This window comes from Dermacentor silvarum, chromosome 5 (genome assembly GCF_013339745.2).
Source record: "Dermacentor silvarum isolate Dsil-2018 chromosome 5, BIME_Dsil_1.4, whole genome shotgun sequence".
Lineage (NCBI taxonomy): Eukaryota > Metazoa > Arthropoda > Arachnida > Ixodida > Ixodidae > Dermacentor > Dermacentor silvarum.
The window spans coordinates 24,931,002-24,955,748 of record NC_051158.1 but is presented as its reverse complement, the minus strand read 5'-3'; the positions used below and the strand labels follow the sequence as shown (position 1 = coordinate 24,955,748).

Sequence of the window (24,747 nt, the reverse complement as noted above, 5' to 3'; positions counted from 1 at the left end):
ATAGAATGAATAACCTACCATCACGCATAGCTACTGAAGTTAACCTACAATCTTACCAAGGGGGGGGGGGGGGGGCTTCGTGCAAAAATAAAAAAGTTAGAGCTAGCTTATTAGTTATTACTTATTGTTATGCACATATCAACATACTGTGTATCAAGTGTCGTGTATCTTTTTTTTCCTAATAGTTTATGCTTACATTTTATGTCAGAGTTTCATTGACTGTTTCTGCTGTAAACAATGCATTATGAGTTGTATTTCAAGCACTAGTGCTGTGTTCACAAGGTGTATCCCCTTGGAACGAATTCTCAGGACTGAACTTGTTTTCGAAATATTAATCTTCAAAGTGTCCGACGAAATGCATGGGCATTCGTTTTCCTCAAAAAGCACTAACACCCCTACTGTTAGGGCATTACAAAACTTTATAGAGGACGACAACGGAACTCTAACTAGACATGCGATGACAAAAGACCTAGTTGAAAAACTATGTCATCATTCAATAGCCTAGGGCACACAGAAATATCCGATAGAATTTCACAGGGATAGATATGAAACTGTAATGCACTTTTTATGTCACCTGTCACAGCTGTCATCATTTTTACTAGCAAGAAAAAGTCGACAAACAAAACGCCATCATAGTTCCCGCCAAGAATTTTATCTTATCCCTTAAACGTGAGGGTGTTAGCCATGCGACAACCAACACCCTTTATACACCCATAAAGGTGTAAAAATGTTTAGAGTGTATAATATTGCATTTATGTCTGTGTGTTGACTGTTTATTTAGGAAATATTGCACACACAACAAAAATGGTGATGATGATTATCATGTTTTTGTAGTGGTTTATTTTTTTCGCACCTTTGGTGAAAGCAACAAAAACAAACATAAATGTTGGGGCAGATGAAGACGAGAATGGTGAAGAAAAATGGTGAAGTAACAGTTCCTTCTCCACAAAGAAGGTACGAGCTGCAACAAAGGAAACAAGTTTTTCAAGAAAGGAAACAAGGAGTTTTTCAGAATAGCACAGCATATTTCCAGTTTGTTGATTGTCTTACAACGCTCCAGCAAGCAGGCATTCATGTCAATCATAAAATGTACTACTATACAGATAGGCTGTTTTTTCTTTTTCGTTCTTTTTTTCCCAATTCAGAAGCTCCTTCTGAGGAAAGAGTAATACATGAAGTTAAAATTTTTGCCCACCAATGAAGACACACGTGTAGGGCAACTGAAGTAATGCTACGGTGTGTCTTTAATGTGCCTCGGTGGTCGCCCTATTCCCAACAGATTGAGGAAAAGAGAGCTAGCGCATTGAGGCACCCTATGGGCCATTGGAACAGGGCATCCTCAGGCGATCTCCCTCGCAAGGGCGTACGGTCAAATTTATAGCTTCGAGGATCAGGCATGACCGATGGACATCTGTGCGTGTTTAGGATGTGGGGCACATTGTGCTGCGTACACGTCTTCTTTGACTTGACCCACGTCTGTAGGTCAAAACCCATTGACCCACAGACTTTATCTAAGGCCTACGCTTCGCGTAGCGCCACATCTACGGGGTGAAACATTGCCACGGGTGCCGTGTACACACAATCGCCAATTACAGCATTGAAGTGCACTGAAGAAATTCTGCGACTGCCACCTTCGAACAGGCTAGAAATTTTCTGGAAACTGTTTATTACAGGAGACCGACCAAGTAAAATAAGATAACGGACGTACGGAAAAGCAAATCTCCTTTCCGGTGGGCCTATTACTTAACTATTTAAATGCTGTCGATTTTTCTTTTTTTATGTTTAGCACTGTCTCATACTCAATTACCATCGCTTTTACCCTTGAAGAAATAAAAAGAAAGGACATTCAGAAATGACCGAAAATGATGGTCACAGTAAGCCTCTAGTTCATCCAGAGTGCACAAATTGAATCGACACTGGCAACACTTCCGAAGGGCACTGCTGGCATCGATAACCGCGTCTAATGTTGCAGGCACAAATTATCCTTCACGTGTTACAGTAGATGCTACGACAGTGCCACGACGACGCTGTGGAGACGACAGAATGATGACAATGAGGATGACGTCACGACGATTATGACGGTGCGACGTCGACGACTTGACAACATTTTCTCCCCTCGCCTAAAGTCGGGCAGATCCTATGTACTGCAGGGGTGTAGGCATAAGAGTTTCTCACTATAACACCTAGAGGGTAATCTGGCGCCACCGTCTATGGGAGTTTCCTAAAGGGCGCTGTGCTGTCATGGGAATGACTGGATATGTGCCTGCGAGGCTTGTGTTGGCTGGTGTTGTGCGAGGCTATGTATAAAACGTGGATATGGCTACACAAATTATGCGCACTTAAAATAAAATCCACATAAAAGGCTTTCATTCACCCGTATTACGTCTCTTAATAAAGTTTAGTCACGTACAATGCAGAATCAAGCCAAGAAAAGCAAGAACAGACGAGAACTTGTTTCAAAGCGAGCGAGAATCTTGTCTGTCCTCCAACTTCAGCGACCAGCTGATGCGTTTTACGTTTCATATCATTAGTACATACAATAATAAGTCCTCAAAATTAAACAAAACATGTTTTTGTGTAATAGTGAAGCTAAAGCAGCCGTTTAGGTGCTGTTCTAGCTGAAAATAAAAAATCATTGTGACAGACAAAACCGTGCTAGTCAGGCGCGTCTTCAAGGCGTCCTGGCTCTCAATCCGAAGTTGCAATATGCCGGCATTCCCATATGCAAACCACAGCGCAGCAGCGCCAGATTTCATTTGAGGTAATATAATGCGAAACTCTATGGGTGTAGGATCTAAGTGTGGGAGTCGTGAGCCAGCAAGACAAATGGAGCATCGCGACTAAAACTGGGCCCGCATCTCACGCGCTCTGGTGTGCTACCCTTTCTCTCACTCAGCAGCCTATCAGACCAGCACCCAAGTTCCCGGCAGAAAGCTATTCGCTTGTGCACATGCATCGCTCAAGCGCCCACTTACGAACATGAACAAAGCAGATCAGATCCTTTTGCAATGTTTTTTTTTTTTTCAGTAAGTAGTGTTTTTTTTCTTTGGAGGAGGGGTAGGGTTGGGAGGGGTTTCTCTCGTCTGTTTTTGTGGTGGTCAGTGGACCTTTAGCTTTGATGCAAAGTCACCGATGCCTTGGGAGCATGCTTGCGTGCAGCCCCGTCTCCGAGTGATTTGTTATCCCCGCGACCTGCAGGTGGCGCAGTAGTAAATCGAGATTTTAATCAAGAATAAAACTAAAGTGTCTGTCAGGAGGAGGACTGTGAGCGAGAACCAAGGCACGGAAAGCATTTTGTCGAGCACGTTGTGACAAATGTGTGACAGTATGGAGCTGTCATTACGTGGCATATATCCCATGAAACAGCCTAGGATCCCATGACTAGGATCAGTCCATCTCCTCGTCAGGCAAATTCGTCAAGCCATAATTTATCCGGGAATCCCCAACTACGGCGTTCCTCATAATCAGATCATTATTTTGGCCACGTAAATCCCCACAATTCAAGTCTTTTGGTATTTGGTTAAAAAGGGCAGATAACAAAGTAAGCAAGTATGTGCGCCAAACCCCTCGCCATTGGTTGCTTTTTTGTTAAAGTGGTTTCCTTTAAATGCATCAATAATGCCTCATGACGTGAATTTGTAAAGATGAGTTGGTGACAGGATTTGCGAGCAGCTTTCTTCGTCATGGCACGTTGGTGTGAGTGACGTCACTTGTTTCAAAGTAGAGCGTTTGCGGTCCAAACGAGAACATTGCTTGCGTTATTCGTTTGTAAATGCTACCAGAAAAATCCCAAACACTGGGTTGCGAGGCTTCGAAACCCCCGATGTCTCCCTGGCTTTTTCTCTTTCAATATGTTTCCCCATTTTTACCCTCCTGAAAAAAAATGTAAAAAATATGAGTCACCGTCCCAGCCCTATAAAAGTGGATATATCACAGGAAGCTGTTTAAAACCACCACTACAACTGCTGAGGGGGGTATGCAATGTTTTATTGCTTTAGGGTAACGGTAGTAATGGCTTTTTAGAGTAATGGTAGTGATGGGCGTAACGGTAATTTTGACAGCACGCCACCGCTGGTCGTATTGCCGTTTGTTTTTCCCTTTTCAGCTCCTCGTATTCACGCGGCTTCTCGGGAGGCCTAAGTATGCGTGTCCACCCGTAGCGGTGCTGGAACAACAATGAAATCGGTTGCTAGGCTCGTTCTTTTGTATGCGAAAGGCTTAATGACGTCACTCCCAACGTCGCAAGCTGCCGTCGTCTTCCATAACTGTAATCTTTATCGCGAAACATATGATCTAAGCTCTACGTGCTTCGGTATTTTTATCACGGGCACCTTATCAATGATGTGGTATAGATGCTTGTTGTGAGCTTGTTTTTAATTGAAACGAATGCTGTGACGTACATAGTATGCGTGATACCAAAGAACTTATGCACTTCTCGCTTCAATCGAGCTGTTTAAGCTCTTGGTTAGGCCGCGTAGCGCGAACATAAAACTGCGCCTGGGGATGACGTCACCACGCGTTGCCTAGCAACGCCTTGCACAGCTGGTGCAAGCTGCCAAGCCAAACCAAGTTAAGCCAAATTAAAGTTACAAACCAGCCAAGCCAAACCAAGTTAAGCTAGAGAAGGCTCACCAGCTCGCTGTTTGCCCAGTCTTCGCACCACTTATTGTGAAGCTGCCCCAACATTATTTTTCAGTCGTAGAATTGTTTTTTTTTCCTGAGGACGACGGAAATTCCCGACCAATCAGAGGCTAACCGCTTTGCAGTAATATAAAAGCCGAAAGCTAAGGATCCTACATATACTCACAGTCTCATCGGTTGGTTCACAGGCTTGCCCATCTATAGCCTCTCCACCCATTTATTCTCTTGAGAATTTCACCGGGCAGGAGCGTTAGCTTGTTGCGAGCAAGTCTGTCTGTGCACTCCGACAATCATCACATGCGCTTATTATTATGGTGCTTGACCATAACGCGCGAAAAACAAAAGCACCTGTGCCTGCTCGGCGGGTGTTGGCACAGCCCGGAGGTGCCATGCGAAACCGAGGTCATACCGCGGTGTCGTCTGCTGATCCTCCTCGTGGCATTTCTCTCCCTGATCGCTGTGTGGCGCCACCGTGTACAACTGCGGGGCGACTGAAGGTTTGGATACTCTGGTCGGGCACGCGGTAACGACAACCCTCACTCACTCTATGGTCATTGAAGCGAACAGCTTCCTAGATGAACTCTGCTATTCGCTCACATGGACAACCGTCATCGATGACTTCTGCACGATTTGTTCTGTATTTCGAAAATCCCGAGAGATTCGAGGAATCTGTTTGCAAACCAAAATGTACAGGAACAAAAATGTTCACGTTCACTTACTGAATTGGATTACTGGCCGGCACCAGAATGATGAGCTCGTGCAATAGCTGGCGTTGATTTCTTTGGTGGCGCCAAGTAAAATGAGTAGGGATCAGAGGGTGAGGTAGGACGCCTCTAGGAAGCGAAGTGTTGCCAGCTGCAAGAGAAAATACAGCAGGTAAATGTTCTGTCCGTCCCCAGCATATAATTAGGATGCACTGAAAGTGGCTACGGCTCATGCGCACAGCGTGGGATAGAACATAGCGACGTCTGAGATGCGTTGGTGCATAGCTCTACAGTGAGTGACTTCGCGTGGTATCTCGCTAATTGCGTGATACGCCAGTCTCGTGTTTTGTACTAAGAAATCATTGAAGGCCGTGTGCATTAGGAGATACCAGCGGCTGCTATGAAAAATGGCACCCTGGGAGTAAATAAAGTGCTCACTATTTTTCTGGTAAATATCCTGACAAAAAATGGTTGATTCCAATAAAAAACATTCTAAAGGTAATTACATTGTGAATAATTACTAATATCACTTCACCCGGCGCGCCGTCCTTTCTAATCAGTGTGCTTCTAATCAAAATGCGTTCGTCCATAAGACACTTTTAGCGTATAGCACCAAACATAAGGACTTGCGTTATACACAGTGCCCATGCCCAGTGCACTCAAGCGACGATGGGGTGATCTAGCAGGCGTTGCTAGATAGTCTCTGACGAGTGTCCCGTTCTCATCTCGTCGAAAACCTCCGAGCCGCCGCCAGAGGCTCCGGCAACAGTCATCAACGCCGCGCGCTTTCGGTGCGAACGCGGGCAAAACGCCGACGGCGTCGACAACAGTTCTGCGCGTTGCTGGTCCTGCTACATGTCCAAGTTGATACAGCTGATAAAACCACTATCTTTACTCCGTATAGATCTCTACTAATTTGCTATCGCAATTGATGCTTCGCCTTTCGGGTGAAACTGCGACATTTTTATATAAATATGCATTTGGTGCCTGTAGCAAAACGTCGCCTCCCCCCTCGTCCCCCCCGCGACCTTTCGCGCGACGGAAGAAGTCGCGTTTGCTCTCCGCCGTGCGTTCGCTCCCCGTGAAAGCGCGCGTCCCTCGCGCGCTTTCACTCGCACATAGAGCATACGGTACGCGGCGACGATTTCATCGCCGTTGGACTTTATACGGAACCTCACGGCGACGGCAGAAATTCGCTTGGAGTGTCCATATAATTGCTATCGCAATAAAACACGTGAAAAATTATGGGATTGATGTCACATTTCTCAGGGAGGTTCATATAAACAAAGTAAATTAGTGGCTTTGAAAATAAAATTTGGTACATTGCAGCCTCTGGGGTGCGAGACGAGCAGGCTTCCCTGAAGCCACGCTGCTCCACGGTTATGACTTGCTGAAGGTGTGCCTAGTGCGTGCCTGATTGCAGACGTCACGTCCCAGCCATCTCGATGACTAGACTAGTAGTGCGTGCGTCATTGGGCGGCGAACGTGACGGTGCCGAGGCGGTGGCGCCACGTCATGAGTGTATAAAATGAGCGCGTTGATGACGTTCCCTGGTCTACAAACGGTATAATGCCTTTGCATTCCCACACGTAAGCAGTCTTAAGCGTATGCCGAGTTTCAAGTTTGGTCATTGGTGTCGTGCCAGGTGTTGTTGCGCAGAAAAGCGGGTGCGCGCGCACTGCGCATTGACGTCACAGTGGCAGCGGCTGCAAGCGATGGGCGCAAGTAGGCCACCGCGCTAGTTGCGCGTGCCGCTGCGCCTTAGTGAGGAGGTCGCCTTAGTGCCACCAAGTGTACTTCCCAATGCGGCTCGTGATGTGTTGCACGAAGTCGAGCCCCGATTGTAGAAATTAACGAATTACCAAATGTGCAGCAGCATGCACTAATTCGTCACAAACATAGGTCACAAGTGTATCGTCGAAAACACATACCTTGTAAACGTTGGTGTCAATTGACGAAAACAGCTGCACCGTCGTTTTGAGGCGTCTGTACTCGTAGTACACATGGATGAGCACGAGGACGCCGTGGATGATTCCGAAGTCTTCGGCGTTTAGGGCGGGAAGCGCAACCACAGCAGCATTAGAGAACATGGCCGCGCGTGGTTGTAGCTCCACGCCTGTAGATTTATCGGCACCTCGTTGATGTGGTTTGCGAAGTGTGCTTGCAGCCTCTGTTGAAATGCCAGCCGGGCGATCCCCATGACGGCTACCGTTGTTGCCCAGTAGTAGGGTGTGCCGTAACAGGTCATACAGGCCGACATGGTAGGAAGGGGCGCCTGTGCCTGAAAGGGGCAAACAATGAGGACACCGTTAAGAGCAAAGGAATAACGTCACTTGGCAAGTGTAAACACAAAATCACAAAACACATTTCTGCAGGGAAAATAACACAATGCAGCTGCCATGTCCCCGGGAGCGGGGACATGAGAGACGCCATAGCTGTGGGCTTGGGAATAGTTTCGAAAATGCGGGGGCAGTCGCTTCGTGCTGCCAACGCCTCGTCTATCCGGTCTCTCACCCTTGACGTCCGCCTTCGCCGTCCTTTTCGGTGGGTCTTCGTCATCGCAGACGTGGTTCACCCGATCATCGGCTCAGACTTCCTCTCTTACTTCGACTTGGACGTCAGCGTGCGGCGTCGTCGGCTCACAGACGGTCTGACTCTTCTCTGGATCTCTTGGAGTCCTGTCCGACCTTGCACCCATGGACATCTGAACTATGATTCCTTCCTCTCCGCTCGAAGAAAAAAAATCTTGGTGGATTTTCCGGAGTTAAAGCCTTGGAACCTCACTCAGCCACCTAAATATAGAGTGACAGACCAGATCGTCAACCGTGGCCCACCAGCAGCCGCTCGACCCCGCCGCTTGTTTGGGGACCGTCTAGCTATCGCCAATCGGGAGTTCGACCACATCTAGGCATTATACGCCCATCGTCTAGCGCGTGGGCTTCTCCGCTGCATCCCAAGTGTGATCCCGGTGACTGGCGTCCCTGCGGAGACTATCGAGCGTTGAACGCCAAGACTGTCCACGACTGCTATCCGCTGCCTGACATCCAAGATATTATATCGCGTCTCGACTGCTGCACCATTTTTTAACATAGTGGAACTGGTTAAGGCTTACCACCAAATTCCCGTCGAGCCCGCCGACAGAACTAAGACTGCCATCACGACGCCCTTTGGTTTGTTAGAGTAAGTGCGGATGCCTTTTGGACTCCAAAATTCGGCTCAAATCTTCCAGCGGTTCATCTCTGAGGTCACGCGGGGCCTCCCTACTGTGTTTGCGTACGTTGATGTTGTTCTCATCGCCAGCCCTACGCTGAAGAGCATGAGCACCATCTAGGTACTCTGTTGCAACATCTTCAGCAGTACGGTCTGGTTGTGAACGCCTCCAAGTGTGTTTTCGGCGCATCTGAGCTCGAGTTTGTGAGCCATCACATATGACCCGAAGGTATACGTCCTCTCCTGTCCCACGTCAAGACCATCCAGGATTACCCCCAGCTACAACACTGCGCTAGTTACGCCTAGTCCTGGGGTTTGTGAATTTTTCCAGGCGCTTTGTACCGCACTGTGCAGAGCTGCTTTGCCCGCTCACCGACCTCCTTCGGTCAACCGCCGGCCCGTCCTCTGCCATTTCTTGGTCACCAGAAGCCCAGGCCGCCTTTTTTACTGCTGCCAAGCAAGCAGTCGCGAACGCCGTGCTTCTTATCCATCCGTGCAGCAACACCCCCACTCGGCTAATGGTGGATGCATCCAGCGTAGCAATCGCAGCTGCCTTACAACAGTGCATTAACTCCGACTGGAGGACTGTCTTTTTACTCTCGGAAGCTACTTCCTGCTGAGACCCGCTACAGGATCTTCGGCCGAGAGCTACTAGTCATCTACACTGCGATACACCACTTTCGGCATTTTCTGGAAGGATGCCAGTTTTACGTGCTGACCGATCAGCACGTAAAACTGGATGGATGGCATCGCCAACTTTCCTGTTGCTCTGCGCAAGGGTCGAGACCCCCCAAAATAGTAAATTTTGGACATCTAAGTGAAATCTAACAAGGCGGAATGCAGTTTCTGATGTTTTGTTTCGCCATTCAGAATATCTTTGACAATAAATGAGAAAAATGATCTATTGTTTCATGTTCCCCGCAAGAGGCACAGTTCGGTAATGGAGTGAGACCAGCTGTCTATGTAAAAATGTAGAAGTGGAACTCGGCAGCGTAGTCTAGTGATTGCAACTTCAATGATGCAACTTCAATGCAACTTCAATGCAACTTAAATGGTGTTTAATGGCGCAAGGGCCAGGTATGGCCAAAGAGCGCCAGGCCAGTGTTCATGAGTTGACAATGGAGCAATGAATTGTGAAAGGTAGACGTATCGTGGCTGTAAAAGGGCCTAAAAAACAATCGCTGTAAAATGCGTAATATATATATGTAGTAAAATTATGGCAATGGCTAATGAGGTGCACTATGAACACGAAAAAACAAATTGCAAGATAAGATAAACGAAAATACATCACAGATGAAACTTTTCAAAAATCACTACTGCCTTGACAGACCCTTTGAAACGCAAGGGCCTGGAGGCGCGTGCTATGCAAAACTACTATCGCGGCGACATCCTCTGGAGAGAGGATGCGATACGAAACTATTGGGCAAATAACATGCAATAATACTTTATCGCTCAGAAAATCCAGGACAGCCTTAATGTCAAAGAGAGGTTCGTCGCCCAGAAACATAGCGGGATGAGCGCTCATGTTTGACAGAGTTTACTATTCCAATGATGTGGCATGTGCATGCTGAAAATCTAAAGAGTTTGTTGAAGGAGGGGCGTGAAATTCACGCAGCGTCATTTCCCTCCGAAATCTCGCCCCTATGATGAAAGCTGATGCCGGTAGGATTTCAATGACTGGGCCATACGGGAACGCTTTTGCCAAAAAATCTGCCATTTCGTTTAGAAATAGGCCCTTCTGTCCATGTACCCAAACCAATCCAATCAAAGCTAAATGAGGAGATTTGAAAGCTCGTATAATCTGGGAGTCATCAGAAGCAGTGAGGGAGGGGCACAGAGATAGAATTCGTCACAGCAACACTAAAAATTCTGCCAGAAAGATCGGGACGAAGTGAGGGAGTCTAAGAGAAAACAGCCAATCGAGAATGTAGGAGACAGTATTCTAATTCCACACTTTTTTTTATTTTGGGACAAGAGTTAGGCTTCGTTGGTTGTCTATGGTATGACAGCCCACTACGGGGAATCGGCCATGATGAGCATGGTGATTAGTTTTCATTATTTCAATGCACACCGCTGCGGAAGTCCCGACCAACCAGAGGCTAAAAGCGGCGCTGTAATATAAAACACGGAAACGAAGGATCCTACATATGCTCCGTCTCATCGGTTGGTTCACAGGCTTGCCTATCTATAGCCTCTCCACCCATTTATTCTCTCGAGAATATCACCGGGCAGGAGCGTTAGCTTGTTGCGAGCAAGTCTGTCTGTGCACTCCGACAATCATCGCATGCGTTTATTATTGTGGTGCTTGACCATAACACGCGCGAAATGGGCAAACAAAAGCACCTGTGCCTGCTCGGCGAGTGTTGGCACAGCCCGGAGTTGCCACGCGAAAACGAGGTCATACCGCGTTGTCGTCTGCTGATCCTCCTCGTGGCATTTCTCTCCCAGATCGCTGTGTGGCGCCACCGTCTACAACTGCGGGGCGACTGATGGTTTGGATGCTCTGGTCGGGCACGCGGGAACGACAATCCTCACTCACTCTAGGGTCATTGAAGCGAACAGCTTTCTAGATGAACTCGGCTATTCGATCACATTGACAACCGTCATCGATGACTTCTGCACGATTTGTTCTGTATTTCGAAAATCCCGAGAGATTCGAGGAATCTGTTTGCAAACCAAAATGTACACGAAGAAAAATGTTCACGTTCACTTACTGAATATGATTACTGGCCGGCACCAGAATGATGGGCTTGTGCAAAACCTGGCGTTGATGGTTTCTTTGGTTGTGCCAAGCAGAATGAGTAGCGACGAGATGGTGAATTGCGATGTCTCTAGGAAGCGAAGTGTTCCTAGCTGTAAGAGAAAATACAGCAGGTAAATTTTCTGTCCGTCCCCAGCAAATAATTAGGATGCACTGAAAGTGGCTACGGTTCATGCGCACAGCGTGGGATAGAAAATTGCGATGTCTGAGATGCGTTGGTGCACAGAAGATCTACAGTGAGTGACTTCGCGTGGTATCTCGCTAATTGCGTGATACGCTAGGCTCGTGTTTTGTACTAAGAAATCATTGAAGGGCGTGTGCATTAGGAGATACCAGCGGCTGCTATAAAAATAGGTACCCTGGGAGTAAATAAAGTGCTCATAATTTTTCTGGTAAATATCCTGACGAAAAATGATTGAATCCAATAAAAACATTCTAAAGGTAATTACATTGCGAATAATTAATAATATCACTTCACGCGGCGCGCCGTCCTTTCTAATCAGTGTGCTTCTAATCAAAATGCGTTCGTCCATAAAACGCTTTTAGCGCATAGCACCAAACATAAGGACTTGCGTTATACACAGTGCCCATGCTCAGTGCACTCAAGCGACGATGGGGTGATCTAGCAGGCGTTGCTAGATAGAGTTTCCGACGAGTGTCCCGTTCTCATCTCGTTGAAAAACTCCGAGCAACCGCCAGAGGCACCGGCAACAGTCACCAACGCCGCGCGCTTTCGGTGCGAACGCGGGCAAAACGCCTACGGCGTCGACAGCAGTTCTGCGCGTTGCTGGTCCTGCTACATGTTCAAGTCGATACAGCTGATAAAACTACTATCCTTACTCCGTATAGCTCTCTACTAATTTGTTATCGCAATTGATGCTTCGCCTTTCGGGAGAAACTGCGACATTTTTATATAAATACGCATTTGGTGCCGTAGCAAAACGTCGCCTCCCCTCCATCCCCCTCGTCCCCCTACGGCCTTGTGCGCGACGGAAGAAGTCGCGTTTGCTCTCCGCCGTGCGTTCGCTCCCCGTGAAAGCGCGCGTCCCTCGCGCGCTTTCACTCGCACATACAGCGTACGGCGCGCGGCGACGATTTCATCGCCGTTGGACTTAATACGGAACCTCACGGCGACGGCAGAAATTCGCTTGAGTGTCCATATAATTGCTATCGCAATAAAACACGTGAAAAATTATGGGATTGATGTCACATTTCTCAGGGAGGTTCCTGTAAACAAAGTAAATTAGTGGCTTTGAAAATAAAATTTGGTACATTTCTGTCTGGGTGGGAATCGAGCCCGGGCCTCCGGGGTGCGACACGCTTCCCCGAATCCACGCTGCTCCACGGTTATGACTTACTAAAGGTGTGCCTAGTGCGTGCCTGATTGCACACGTCAAGTCCCAGCCATCTCGCCGACTAGTGCGTGCGTCATTGGGCGGCGAACGTGACGGTGCCGAGGCGGTGGCGCCACGTCAAGAGTATAAAACGAGCGCGTTGATGACGTTCCCAGGTCTACAAACGGTATAATAGACAGTTTTAGTTTAGCGTGGTTACCGGAATAGCGGGCGTACCGGAATAGCGGGATCGAAGTGCGCATGCGCAGAACGCTAACCGACCCACACCGTGTGCACGCTATTTCTCAGAGTTAACGTTACCGTGTTAGCGTGGTGTACGTAGTGTACGTAAAACATGGCGGCGGTCGCGGTCGCCCGCTTCGAACTGAATTTGGCGTTTTTGTAGAATTCACTTCGTTCGTAGCAAATGACTGCGTAAACGGCTTTTGCTTAGTCTCATGCCGCTTCGCCGAGAGAGTGTTATGGCTAATCTTGAGGAATTTTCGAGATCGCTTCTCGTTTCGAACGCGCCTAAGCCTAACGAGAGAACTTTTTTTTTGAGATGCGCGCGCCATCTGTCGCTAAAGTCGGGAGATAGGCGCGACGACGGCATATGGCCTCTGAGATGGGAGGATTTCGGAGGCTATGGTAGACAGCTTGTACTGCTTGTCTGTTTCGTTGCAGATCGACGGACATGTGAAGTAAAAATACAACGCGCTCCTGGCTTCCATTGCGCTGCCTATCGCACTTTCCGGACGCAAACACACATAGAATTAGGTGCCCTGTGTATGCGAAATTCAAAGCGTAATGGAATAGCGTCCCGCACGTGAACTACGCTATCACGCTATACTAAAACTCTCTTTCTGCAAAGTTCGTTTGCGGAACGGTAACGCTATTTCCCGTAACCCCGCTATTACGCTAACGCTAAACTAAAACTGTCTAATGCTTTTGCATTCCCACACGTAAGCAGCCTTAAGTGTATGCCGAGTTTCAAGTTTGGTAATAGCTGTCGCGCCAGGTGTTGTTGCGCAGAAAAGCGGGCGTGCGCGCACTGCGCATTGACGTCACAGTGGCAGCGGCGGCGGCTGCGAGCGATGGGCGCAAGTAGGCCACCGCGTAAGTTGCGCGTGCCGCTGCGCCTTAGTGAGGAGGTCGCCTTAGTGGCACAAGTGTACTTGCCAATGCGGCTCGTGATGTCTTGCACGAAGTCGAGCCCCGATTGTACAAATGAACGAATTACCAAATGTGCAGCAGCATGCACTAATTCGTCACAAACATAGGTCACAGGTGTATCGTCGAAATACATACCTTGTAAACGTTGGTGTCAATCGACGAAAACAGCTGCACCGTCGTTTTGATGCGTCTGTACTCGTAGTACAGATGGATGAGCACGAGGACGCCGTGGATGATTCCGAAGGCTGTAATATAAAACACGGAAACGAAGGATCCTACATATGCTCCGTCTCATCGGTTGGTTCACAGGCTTGCCTATCTATAGCCTCTCCACCCATTTATTCTCTTGAGAATTTCATCGGGCAGGAGCGTTAGCTTGTTGCGAGCAAGTCTGTCTGTGCACTCCGACAATCATCGCATGCGCTTACTATTGTGGTGCTTGACCATACCACGCGCGAAATGGGCAAACAAAAGCACCTGTGCCTTCTCGGCGGGTGTTGGCACAGCCCGGAGTTGCCACGCGAAAACGAGGTCGTACCGCGTTGTCGTCTGCTGATCCTCCTCGTGGCATTTCTCTCCCTGATCGCTGTGTGGCGCCACCGTCTACAACTGCGGGGCGACTGAAGGTTTGTTTGGATGCTCTGGTCGGGCACGCGGGAACGACAACCCTCACTCACTCTATGGTCATTGAAGCGAACAGCTTTCTAGATGAACTCGGCTATTGGCTCACATTGACAACCGTCATCGATGACTTCTGCACGATTTGTTCTGTATTTCGAAAATCCGAGAGATTCGAGGAATCTGTTTGCAAACCAAAATGTACAGGAACAAAAAATGTTCACGTTCACTTACTGAATTGGATTACTGGCCGGCACCAGAATGATGGGCTTGTGCAAAACCTGGCGTTGATGGTTTCTTTGGTTGTGCCAAGCAGAATGAGTAGCGACGAGATGGTGAAGTGCGATGTCTCTAGGAAGCGAAGTGTTGCCAGCTGTAAGAGAAAATACAGCAGGTAAATTTTCTGTCCGTCCGCAGCAAATGATTAGGATGCACTGAAAGTGGCTACGGCTCATGCGCACAGCGTGGGATAGAAAATAGCGACGTCTGAGGTGCACTAGTGCATAGAAGCTCTACAGTGAGTGACTTCGCGTGGTATCTCGCTAATTGCGTGATACGCTAGTCTCGTGTTTTGTACTAAGAAATCATTGAAGGGCGTGTGCATTAGGAGATACCAGCGGCTGCTATGAAAATAGGCACCCTGGGAGTAAACAAAGTGCTCATAATTTTTCTGGTAAATATCCTGACAAAAATTATTGAATCCAATAAAAGAAACATTCTAAAGGTAATAACATTGCGAATTATTACTAATATCACTTCAAGCGGCGCGCCGCCCTTTCTAATCTGTGTGCTTCTAATCAAAATGCGTTCGTCCTTCAAGCTATCCATAAGACGCTTTTAGCGCATAGCACCAAACATATAAGGACTTGCGTGATACACAGTGTCCGTGCCCAGTGCACGCAAGCGACGATGGCGTGATCTAGCAGGCGTTGCTAGATAGTCTCTGACGAGTGTCCCGTTCTGATCTCATCGAAAACCTCCGAGCCGCCGCCAGAGGTACCGGCAACAGTCACCAACGCCGCGCGCTTTCGGTGCGAACGCGGGCAAAACGCCGACGGCGTCGACGACAGTTCTGCGCGTTGCTGGTCCAGCTGCATGTCCAAGTTTATACAGCTGATAAAAGTTCATAAAACTACTACCCTTACTCCGTATAACTGTCTACTAATTTGCTATCGTAATTGATGCTTCGCCTTTCGCGTGAAACTGCGACATTTTTATATAAATATGCATTTGGTGCCGTAGCAAAACGTCGCCTCCCCTCCATCCCCCTCGTCCCCCTACGGCCTTTCGCGCGACGGAAGAAGTCGCGTTTGCTCTCCGCCGTGCGTTCGCTCCCCGTGAAAGCGCGCGTCCCTCGCGCGCTTTCACTCGCACATAGAGCATACGGTACGCGGCGACGATTTCATCGCCGTTGGACTTAATACGGAACCTCACGGCGACGGCAGAAATTCGCTTGGAGTGTCCATATATTTGCTATCGCAATAAAACACGTGAAAAATGATGGGATTGATGTCACATTTCTCAGGGAGGTTCATATAAACAAAGTAAATTAGTGGCTTTGAAAGTAAAATTTGGTACCTTGCAGCCTCTGGGGTGCGAGACGAGCAGGCTTCCCTGAACCCACGCTGCTCCACGGTTATGACGTACTGAAGGTGTGCCTAGTGCGTGCATGATTGCAGACGTCACTTCCCAGCCATCTCGATGACTAGACTAGTAGTGCGTGCGTCATTGGGCGGCGAACGTGACGGGACCGAGGCGGTGGCGCCACGTCAAGAGTATAAAACGAGCGCGTTGATGACGTTCCCAGGTCTACAAAAGGTATAATGCCTTTGCATTTTCACACGTAAGCAGTCTTAAGCGTATGCCGAGTTTCAAGTTTGGTCATTGGTGTCGTGCCAGGTGTTGTTGCGCAGAAAAGCGGGTGCGCGCGCACTGCGCATTGACGTCACAGTGGCAGCGGCGGCGGCTGCGAGCGATGGGCGCAAGTAGGCCACCGCGCAAGTTGCGCGTGGTGCTGCGCCTTAGTGAGGAGGTCGCCTTAGTGCCACCAAGTGTACTTCCCAATGCAGCTCGTGATGTGTTGCACGAAGTCGAGCCCCGATTGTATAAAGTAACGAATTACCAAATGTGCAGCAGCATGCACTAATTCGTCACAAACATAGGTCACAAGTGTATCGTCGAAATACATACCTTGTAAACGTTGGTGTCAATCGACGAAAACAGCTGCACCGTCGTTTTGATGCGTCTGTACTCGTAGTACAGATGGATGAGCACGAGGACGCCGTGGATGATTCCGAAGTCTTCGGCGTTTAGGGCGGGAAGCGCAACCACAGCAGCATTAGAGAACATGGCCGCGCGTGGTTGCACCTCCCCGCCTGTAGATTTATCGGCACCTCGTTGATGTGGTTTGCGAAGTGTGCTTGCAGCCTCTGTCGAAATGCCAGCCGGGCGAGCCCCATGACGGCTACCGTTGTTGCCCAGTAGTAGGGTGTGCCGTAACAGGTCATACAGGCCGATATGGTAGGAAGGGGCGCCTGTGCCTGAAAGGGGCAAACAATGAGGACACCGTTAAGAGCAAAGGAATAACGTCACTTGGCGCAAGTGTAAACACAAAATCACAAAACACATTTCTGCAGGGAAATAACACAATGCGGCTGCCATGTCCCCGGGAGCGGGGACATGAGAGACGCCATAGCGGGGCTTGGGGATAATTTCGAAAATGCGGGGTTCTTCAACGCACACCAAAACCACAGAAAACTAATGCGACCGGCGCCGCCAGGAATTTAGTTTACTGGCGGATGCTCACGAGCTGAGTGTCGTGTCCACTGAGCCATTTCTTCGAGTAGAGGAAAGCGGGGCGGTAACGGCAGTTTAGGGATTGCTTTCCCGACCAGTAGAACATAAGTATATCACTCCCATCTCCCCCATACTTGGTTAGCAGTGGGGGCGTCCCCAAGCTGATTGCCTCATTGGCAGATAAGATGTACGCTGCTTGCAGAAGCACCGCAAAAGCGCTACTATAGACGCCCATTTCGAACATTCTGAGACTGTCTTACACAAAGATGATGATGATGGTCCTCTATCTTGGCTCGTACCCACTGAGGGGGATAGGCCAAGAATCGGGCGGCAGTAGGTAGCTAAAGAATTTTTTTTTGAAATGAGAAACGCAATGTAAAAGAAAAAGAAACAAAAAATAAATAAATAAGCTTTTGGAATAACTAGACTAGTATGCCAGCGAGCGGTCAGATTAACTGAAGGGCGAGTTTTAAATGAGGTTACAATCAAGGTGAGAATAAATACAATGTTACTAAAGAATTTGGAGAAACCAATTTCAGTGAAATGAATACTGATCTGATAGGTGAAATAAAGCTACTATAATTACCAGGGTAATGGTCTTGTTTCAGTTAAAACGTCAAACGCTGCGCAACAAACCTCTCTGTGGCTATAGCCTAGGGCGGTGGCCCCGAATGATAATATTACTTGTTGTGGGCGCAGGTCAGTCGGACGGACTAAGGAATCGCCCAAAGACAGAGAGGAACGATTTTTAACATGGACAGCAGACAAGGGACTAGACGCACACGAACTACACACTAATTACACCTGTTATTACACAGGTCGTGGCGCTATTGTGGATAATCTCAATCAGGTGCTGTAACCACTCACAGTTCCAATCGCGGTAGTGGGTCACCCGCCGCAACGTTGTGGTAACGACGGCTGGGACGCAGCTCAGCCGCACGTCGCTGCGACAGTGACGGGAACCGGGGCGCTGCCCGGCCTCGGCGGGTGACGAACGGCGATGACACCGCATATCGGGCGGCCCATTTCGGCCGCAACAGGAGCCGGGGCGCAGCCCGGCCTCGACAGGGCAGGACGGCGATGGACGCAGCAGCAAAGCCTGCCTCGGGAACGTCAGGGAGCCGGCGCGAAGCCCGAATACGGCAGGATCTGCCAGTAAGTAGCTGGGCCTCCCAAGTGCAGCGAGCCGGAGCGAAGCCCGGTTTAACAGGGTCGGGACCGGTGACGTCGGGACGTGGCCCGCCGCTCGAATCAGCAGAGCCCGGCGAGAGACCACCGGGCTGGCCCGCTCCGCTCAGCTTGTCGGCCCCGTCGCTCGAGCTGATCTGTCGCGGAGCGCGTACCGACCACGCGCACTCCCGAGCTCTTCGGCCCCGCACACCGAGAACAAGCACTGAGAGAGAGAGAGAGAGAGAGAGAGAGAGAGAGAGAGAGAGAGAGACGTTTACTAAATAATAAAAAAGAAAATTCTACATGTATGAAAAGGCAGCCCCAGTCTAAGGTAGATGAGCAAGCTGTCATATATAGCTTTGCGGTGTTGAGGAAGGATCCAGTCATTGAGTGTGACGACTGAGCTCTGCAGCCAAGCAAGGCAGATTCTTCGCAGTGAGGATAGGCCAGGACATGTCCATAGCAAGTGGTGTGCTGTGGCTGGCGCACCCGTGGTGCAAGTTCCACAGGTGGGGTCAAGCGACTTGTCAATGTATTGACTGCCGCCTGCGTTCAAAGCCCAATACATTACCGCACTGAAATTCCCGCGCAATTCACTTCTCGGCGCCGCACACCAAGCACACGCATCTCAATTCCTCCTTCCTACCACACTGGCACCGTCGCTGGATAAAAAAAAATCACAGCATATCCACGGGGTGAATGATGATGAGTGGGCGAAGCTCCGGAGGGAATCATCGGATCTCCCGCTTAAGGGTTTGATCAGCTGTATAAACTTGGACATGCAGCAGCACCAGCAACGCGCAGAACTGTTGTCGACGCCGTCAGCGTTTTGCCCGCGTTCGCACCGAACGCGCGCCGCGTTGGTGACTGTTGCCGGTGCCTCTGGGGCGCCTACCGTCGCGCCTCTAACCTAAGCTGCTTCGCATTATCGTGCACGGAGCCGCAGGTGTTGCCATTCGTTGCGCAATCCGGAGAGGAGCGTCAGAGAGGAGTGGAGATGAGACAATGAGAGGAGGGGGAGGAGGATGCGCATGCGCAGAGGTGAGGAGCGTTGGAGGGGAGAGGAGGAATGCCGAGAGGAGACAAGGAGAGGAGGGGAGGAGGACGCGCATGCGCAGTGCGGGTGTGGAGGCCGCACGGCGGATTCAGGGAGGGACATAGCCCCGAGCATAAGATGCTTCGCATCTAAAAAAGGTGCGGCCTGCCGTGTGCATCGAACGGTGTCATCCGCCGCGGCGCCACACGTCGGGGGCTGTTGTCTGGCATCGGCATAGCAAATGCGTCAGGAACGCGCTTGGAACGCCGTCGCGCGTGCAAGTCGACGCGTTCCATCGCCGATGGTCTAGGCACTGTTCCGATGGCTAGCGCCGTTCGGCCCAACCATGGAGCCAGGAGCTATGGCTGTCACATTCGCTCCCATTGCAGTGCGCCCGACAAAGTTATTCCTCGGAATTTTGAGAGTGACAGCCCACAAACAATTATGAAACAAAACACCCGACAGCGCATACCTTTTATGCTAAATCTTCTCAGGCTGAAATATTAAAGGTGCAAACAATAAAGAAGGCTGACCCACGGAAGAGGCCGCGTTTCTACCCGAAAGCGCGCCTTTCTTGCATAGCGTTCACCGCCAGCGTTTCCCGGTAAACATTACGGTTACATAAGCTGCAGTTGCCGGGAAGTGTGAGAAACAGCAAAGGATCTTTGAATGCTATCGCGTTCCTCTCTTGAAGGCGAAGCTTAAGCGTCCTCCAATTTTTTTTATCCAGCGGCCGTGGCACTGGTATAGTTAATCTTAATCCAATTTTGCAGAATGGGGCTTCGAGTAATATTGATTCGGAACAGTTAGTTAATCTTAATCCAATTTTGCAGAATGGGGCTTCGAGTAATATTGATACGGAACTGCCGCCACAGGGTGGTTGCACTGAGGAGAAGGAAGACGACGTGTTCCCGCTTGATACAGCGTCGCCATCTTGGCCTCCATTAGCTTCCCTGTAAATAAATTGTAAATAGGCTTGGGCATCCGCTACACGTAACATTATTTGAATAACGTCGGCATGATAAATAGTAGTGGTCTATTGATTCAATTTCTTTACAATTATGGTACAGGGGGGTCATCGTCACACGAGCTCTATGTAAATAGAAATTCAATTCTACAGCGTAGAGAATTTAACCTTAATGGCACAAACCCACTATAGGGGATAGGCCACGAACCGGGTGGTATATGATCGAAAATTAAAATACATTATTTAATAAATAAATGAGTCGTAAAAAAGGAACATAAATTAATAGTCGAAGATGAAAAACCAATAAAAGAAATCAAGCAGTGTATAATAATGTAATCAGCGTTGCCTAGGTAGGAATATTATCAAGAACTTAATAAAATACATAAAGTGAACGGTAGACGTAAAAAAAGACTAAGTTCAACTTTTAGGCGTTAGTGGCACATACCCACTATGGGGTATTAGTCATGACCCGGGTAGTGCCACTTCACAATAAGAATTATAACTACAAACAAAATTGGTGAATGGATATATTGGAAGTAGTAGATAAATTCTAGCTCATTTTAGTAGAATGTAGGAATAAATGAAAAAGAAAACGTGGGCAGCTTGCACCAGTGGTGCAAGGCTGGAGTAAACAGCGAAGCTGGTGATCGACCTAAATTCTTCCAGGTTTTATTAGGCTTGCCTAAGTTTTGCTAGGAAATGGTGAGTGCTACTAGGCACGGTATTCCGAATGGGCTCGCTGCTGACGCACAGATTCTCGCTTGGCCGCTGTCACGGATCTCGGTGGCGCGGATGTTTATTAGATGGCCTAAGAGACTTATAACGGCACTGCACACAGGATTTAATGAAACAAAGAAAAAAGCAAGAATCCCCACTAAAATGTAACTGTAAATAATAAACAAACTAAGTATGACATATACATGCGTTTCTCACAGGTAGCCAAAACTAGCGGCTAATTAAACGGTAATTTAAGCAAGTCTTAGCCTCTACAATCCTCACAGTCGGACACCTCTAGCACGGCCGCTGGATAAAAAGAAAATAATAAAAAAAGGCGCGGCCTGCCGCGTGCATCGAAAACGGTGTCACCAGCCGGGGACTTGTCTGGGATCGGCATAGAAAATGCACCACGAACGCGCTTGGAACGCCGTCGCGTGCTCGGCGACGACGCGTCCCAACCCCGTAAGCTAGCGCCGTTCGGCCCAGTCAGCGGCCGAGAATTCAACTACGGCTGAGACATTCGCTCCCTTTGCGACCGGCCTGACGCGGCAGGCCGCACTTTTTTTTTTTATCCAGCGGCCGTGCCTCTAGCCTCACTGGCTGCATCGCTGGTTGAGTGAAATATTCTCACGTTTTTGACGCTGACTCATGTGGATCCGCGTCCAAGTCGCGTCGCGTCTCTTCCGGAGTTGCTGCTCCCGACGATCCTGAAGGTTTCGTCGCCTTGGTAGACGTCTGTCGCCGTCGCTGACGTGGCAGAGAGGCCCGACGGGTTAGGCCTAGCGACGCGTTCGACCACTGCTTCCATCCGGCGCCTTACTCAAGTGCCGACGTCGCGTCCCGGGGACTATCGTGCGCGCTGGTCTGCCGCTGAAGGGGGATCCTTCCTGGAGTGTCCGGCACTGCCGCGAGAGGCTGCAGCCGGTCCAAGGAGCCTCGCTCAAGCGTCGCCGAAGTCGACGGTCACACCCTGGACTGTCAGCGTCACGGACTTGACCGAACCTCCATGGCTCCTTCACCGGCGCGATGCTGACGAGGCAACCTTCTTGGCCCAGAGCCACGTCGATAATGACAGCTCATCGCTGGTTTTCTCTCGATCACGGCTCGGGTCATGCTCCTCGAGCGCTCGTGCTGTTTGGAACACCACGTGCTCTCTTCATCGTCGTCGTTCTTCCGCGTGTGTTGTCCCTAGCCGCCGCGCGACGCGCTTCAAGATGAGCGGCGGCTTCGTCGGGTACCCGAGTCTTCTTTGGTCGTCCCATGTCAAGGCTACATGTACTCGCCACATTGTCAGAGTCAACGAGAGTTCTGCCGCCGTCGCGGCGGCTCCGAGCTTTATCTCCCCGGTGACGTCACTGCCAAGCGGCGCCTCCACACTTGCCGGGGCGTGGCTGGTCGAGACTAAAGTCCCCTAGATATTTTTTTTGCTAAAGAGCAGGAAATCTAGGGACTTTAGTCGAGACCTGCCGAGCCACCGCCAGAGGCGCCTGCTGCAGTCAAGGACACTCCGCGCGTTCGGCGCGTTCGGCGAGAATGCGGGGAAACGGAGAAACGCGCATGGCGTCGACAGCAGCTCTGCGCGTTGCTACGGTCAACGTTTATAGATACTTTTTCAAAAGTATCTATAAACGTTGGCTATGGTGGCTAGCCACCGTAGTGTTGCCTCGGTGGTGCTGTTGCAATTTCTTTTTTAACGCGATAGCAGTTAAGGGCCCCGTGTCGCAGAAAATCCGGCGTCGGCAACCGGCGCGGGCGTGCGATGTCGGTGGGTGGGGGAGAAAATCACCCCCAACCACCACGACCGCGCAGGTGCAAGGTTTTGGTGAACAAAAATTGAATTTCTCACAGGGAAATCCATCAGAAAAATGGTAAAGTACGACCTTACCATTCGGCGTCGGATTCGCCGTCGGATTGTTTACCAATCAGCGTCGGATTGTAATTTGAATGTACGAGAAAACCGAATTCTGCTACGAGGAAGCTAAAATACAAACCCCTTTTCCAGCACTTATACCAGACCTGCGCGCGTCGGGGCAATAGCAAACAATTAATAAAATAATAAAAAAGGTGCTAGGACCTTCACATTTTATTATAAGACCACTTATATTGCCCATGGAAAAACGTCTTTCCAGCAATGCATTTCTGTTTCAAAGTGCAGCCGACTTTAAGGGGATCGGTGTAAGCTTGGTCTTTGTGAGCTGGCTTTCCCACGTTCAGCGTTGCAGTGAATGAAGCCTACTTGCCGTATGCGAACGATGCGATGCGAACGGGTCCCGATAACGCTATCGCGTTCTACTCTTAAAGACGAAGCTTCAGCGGCCTCCACTTTTTTCTCTCTCGCTCTCATTTGTTCTCTCTTCCGAGCATAGCGCTTGCCGCGTGCATGCTCTCCTCTACTCTCCTTAAAGGGACACTAAAGGCAAATGTTAAGTCAGCTGAATATCTGAATATCTCCGCAGCCTCAAAACGCAGCCTGGTATTCCAATTTCCAGCCTCTACTGGTATATGCGAACAACATTGTGATGTACGGTTTTAGTGGCTACTTTTTTAAAGGCTGCTCCGATATTTAGCATTTCCGGAGATCATGTGGTCGGTAAACTTTTTTGGTCGATAGTACTTTACAGCCAAGAGTAGTGCATAAGCCACAGCTGTAAAAATGTGTGTTTCCGGGAGCAGGGCAAAGGATTCCGTGACCGATTGGCCCGCCGCTGCCCAAGAAACACAGGCTTGCGACTTCGAAGCGTCCATGTAGAATTCTGGGCGCGAGTATTTTGCTTGAATTTCTAAGTAGTGCATTCGGACGTGTGTGTCGGGGGCGTGCTTTGTATGTTCTACAAAAGACAAGTCACAGTACTATGTGCTGCCACGGTGGTAATGCCTTCGTTGGAGCCATTAGGTGATGTTCGAGGAGTGGGACACTCATTTCGTCAGTAAGGTTCCTCACGCGCTGAGAGAAGGGCTTTCTTACTGTAGGTCGGTTGTGGAACAGGGTGGCGCGGGTCATATCGTTTATAGTGGAAAAAGTTGCATGTTCACTGCTCGCAGGCATTTTCAGAAAGTACATGAAACTATAGAGCACGACCTTTAAACTTGGGAGGGACCATTCATTAGATTCTACGTGGATACTCTCTACGTTTAGTTTAGCTGTATGGTCAAAATGCTCGAGCCATTTGAGGGAACTATGATGGACTATACACCCAAATACTTCACTGACGAGAGGTATATAGTCTCGAGAAGGTACCGTAGTGATATATTTACAGGATTACTAAGAGAAAATAAAACTAGTACCGAACACTTTATAACATTAGGAGAGAGGCGCATCTTGTTTAACCAGGTTTCTATGGCGCACAGATAGTTTCGTAGTCGATAATACAGCGAGTGGAATATCACTATCAGATACGGAGAAAGCAACATCATCTGCGTGTGCATACGTTCGTACGTCTTGACGTGGAATGGAATTGAATGTGATATTGGCCGTTTCCCCGTACTCGTGTCCTTTTTCTAACAGGATATTAAATACCGGCGAAATGAGAACTCCTTGAGGAACACCGCGTGGTATCTTGCGCATACCCGAAGCAAAACCATTTAGGGAGCAGTAAAATTCCCGCTCATTTAAACAATAC

The 24,747-nt window shown here is 49.2% G+C and overlaps 1 protein-coding gene and 1 long non-coding RNA gene across 3 annotated transcripts; both read right to left on the bottom strand.

The window, feature by feature from the left end:
• Positions 1–386: 386 nt before the first annotated feature.
• On the bottom strand, positions 387–16,960 carry LOC125945563 (uncharacterized). Of its 2 annotated transcripts, none has more exons than XR_007466999.1 (4): positions 16,835–16,960; positions 7,277–7,479; positions 5,361–5,496; positions 387–961 (listed from the first exon to the last, which is right to left on the bottom strand). It is a non-coding gene; the product is annotated as an uncharacterized LOC125945563 (long non-coding RNA). The 2 variants fall into 2 exon arrangements; XR_007466998.1 differs by lacking the exon at positions 16,835–16,960 and adding an exon at positions 14,676–15,315 and having other exon boundaries at positions 7,277–7,626.
• A 1,140-nt stretch (positions 16,961–18,100) lies between these two features.
• On the bottom strand, positions 18,101–22,595 carry LOC125945657 (uncharacterized). The gene is made up of 2 exons (XM_049667865.1): positions 21,759–22,595; positions 18,101–18,630 (listed from the first exon to the last, which is right to left on the bottom strand). Exons 1-2 carry the CDS (start codon positions 21,775–21,777, stop codon positions 18,101–18,103), a joined length of 549 nt encoding a protein of 182 aa, XP_049523822.1. The 5' UTR covers positions 21,778–22,595.
• Between the last annotated feature and the right edge of the window lie 2,152 nt (positions 22,596–24,747).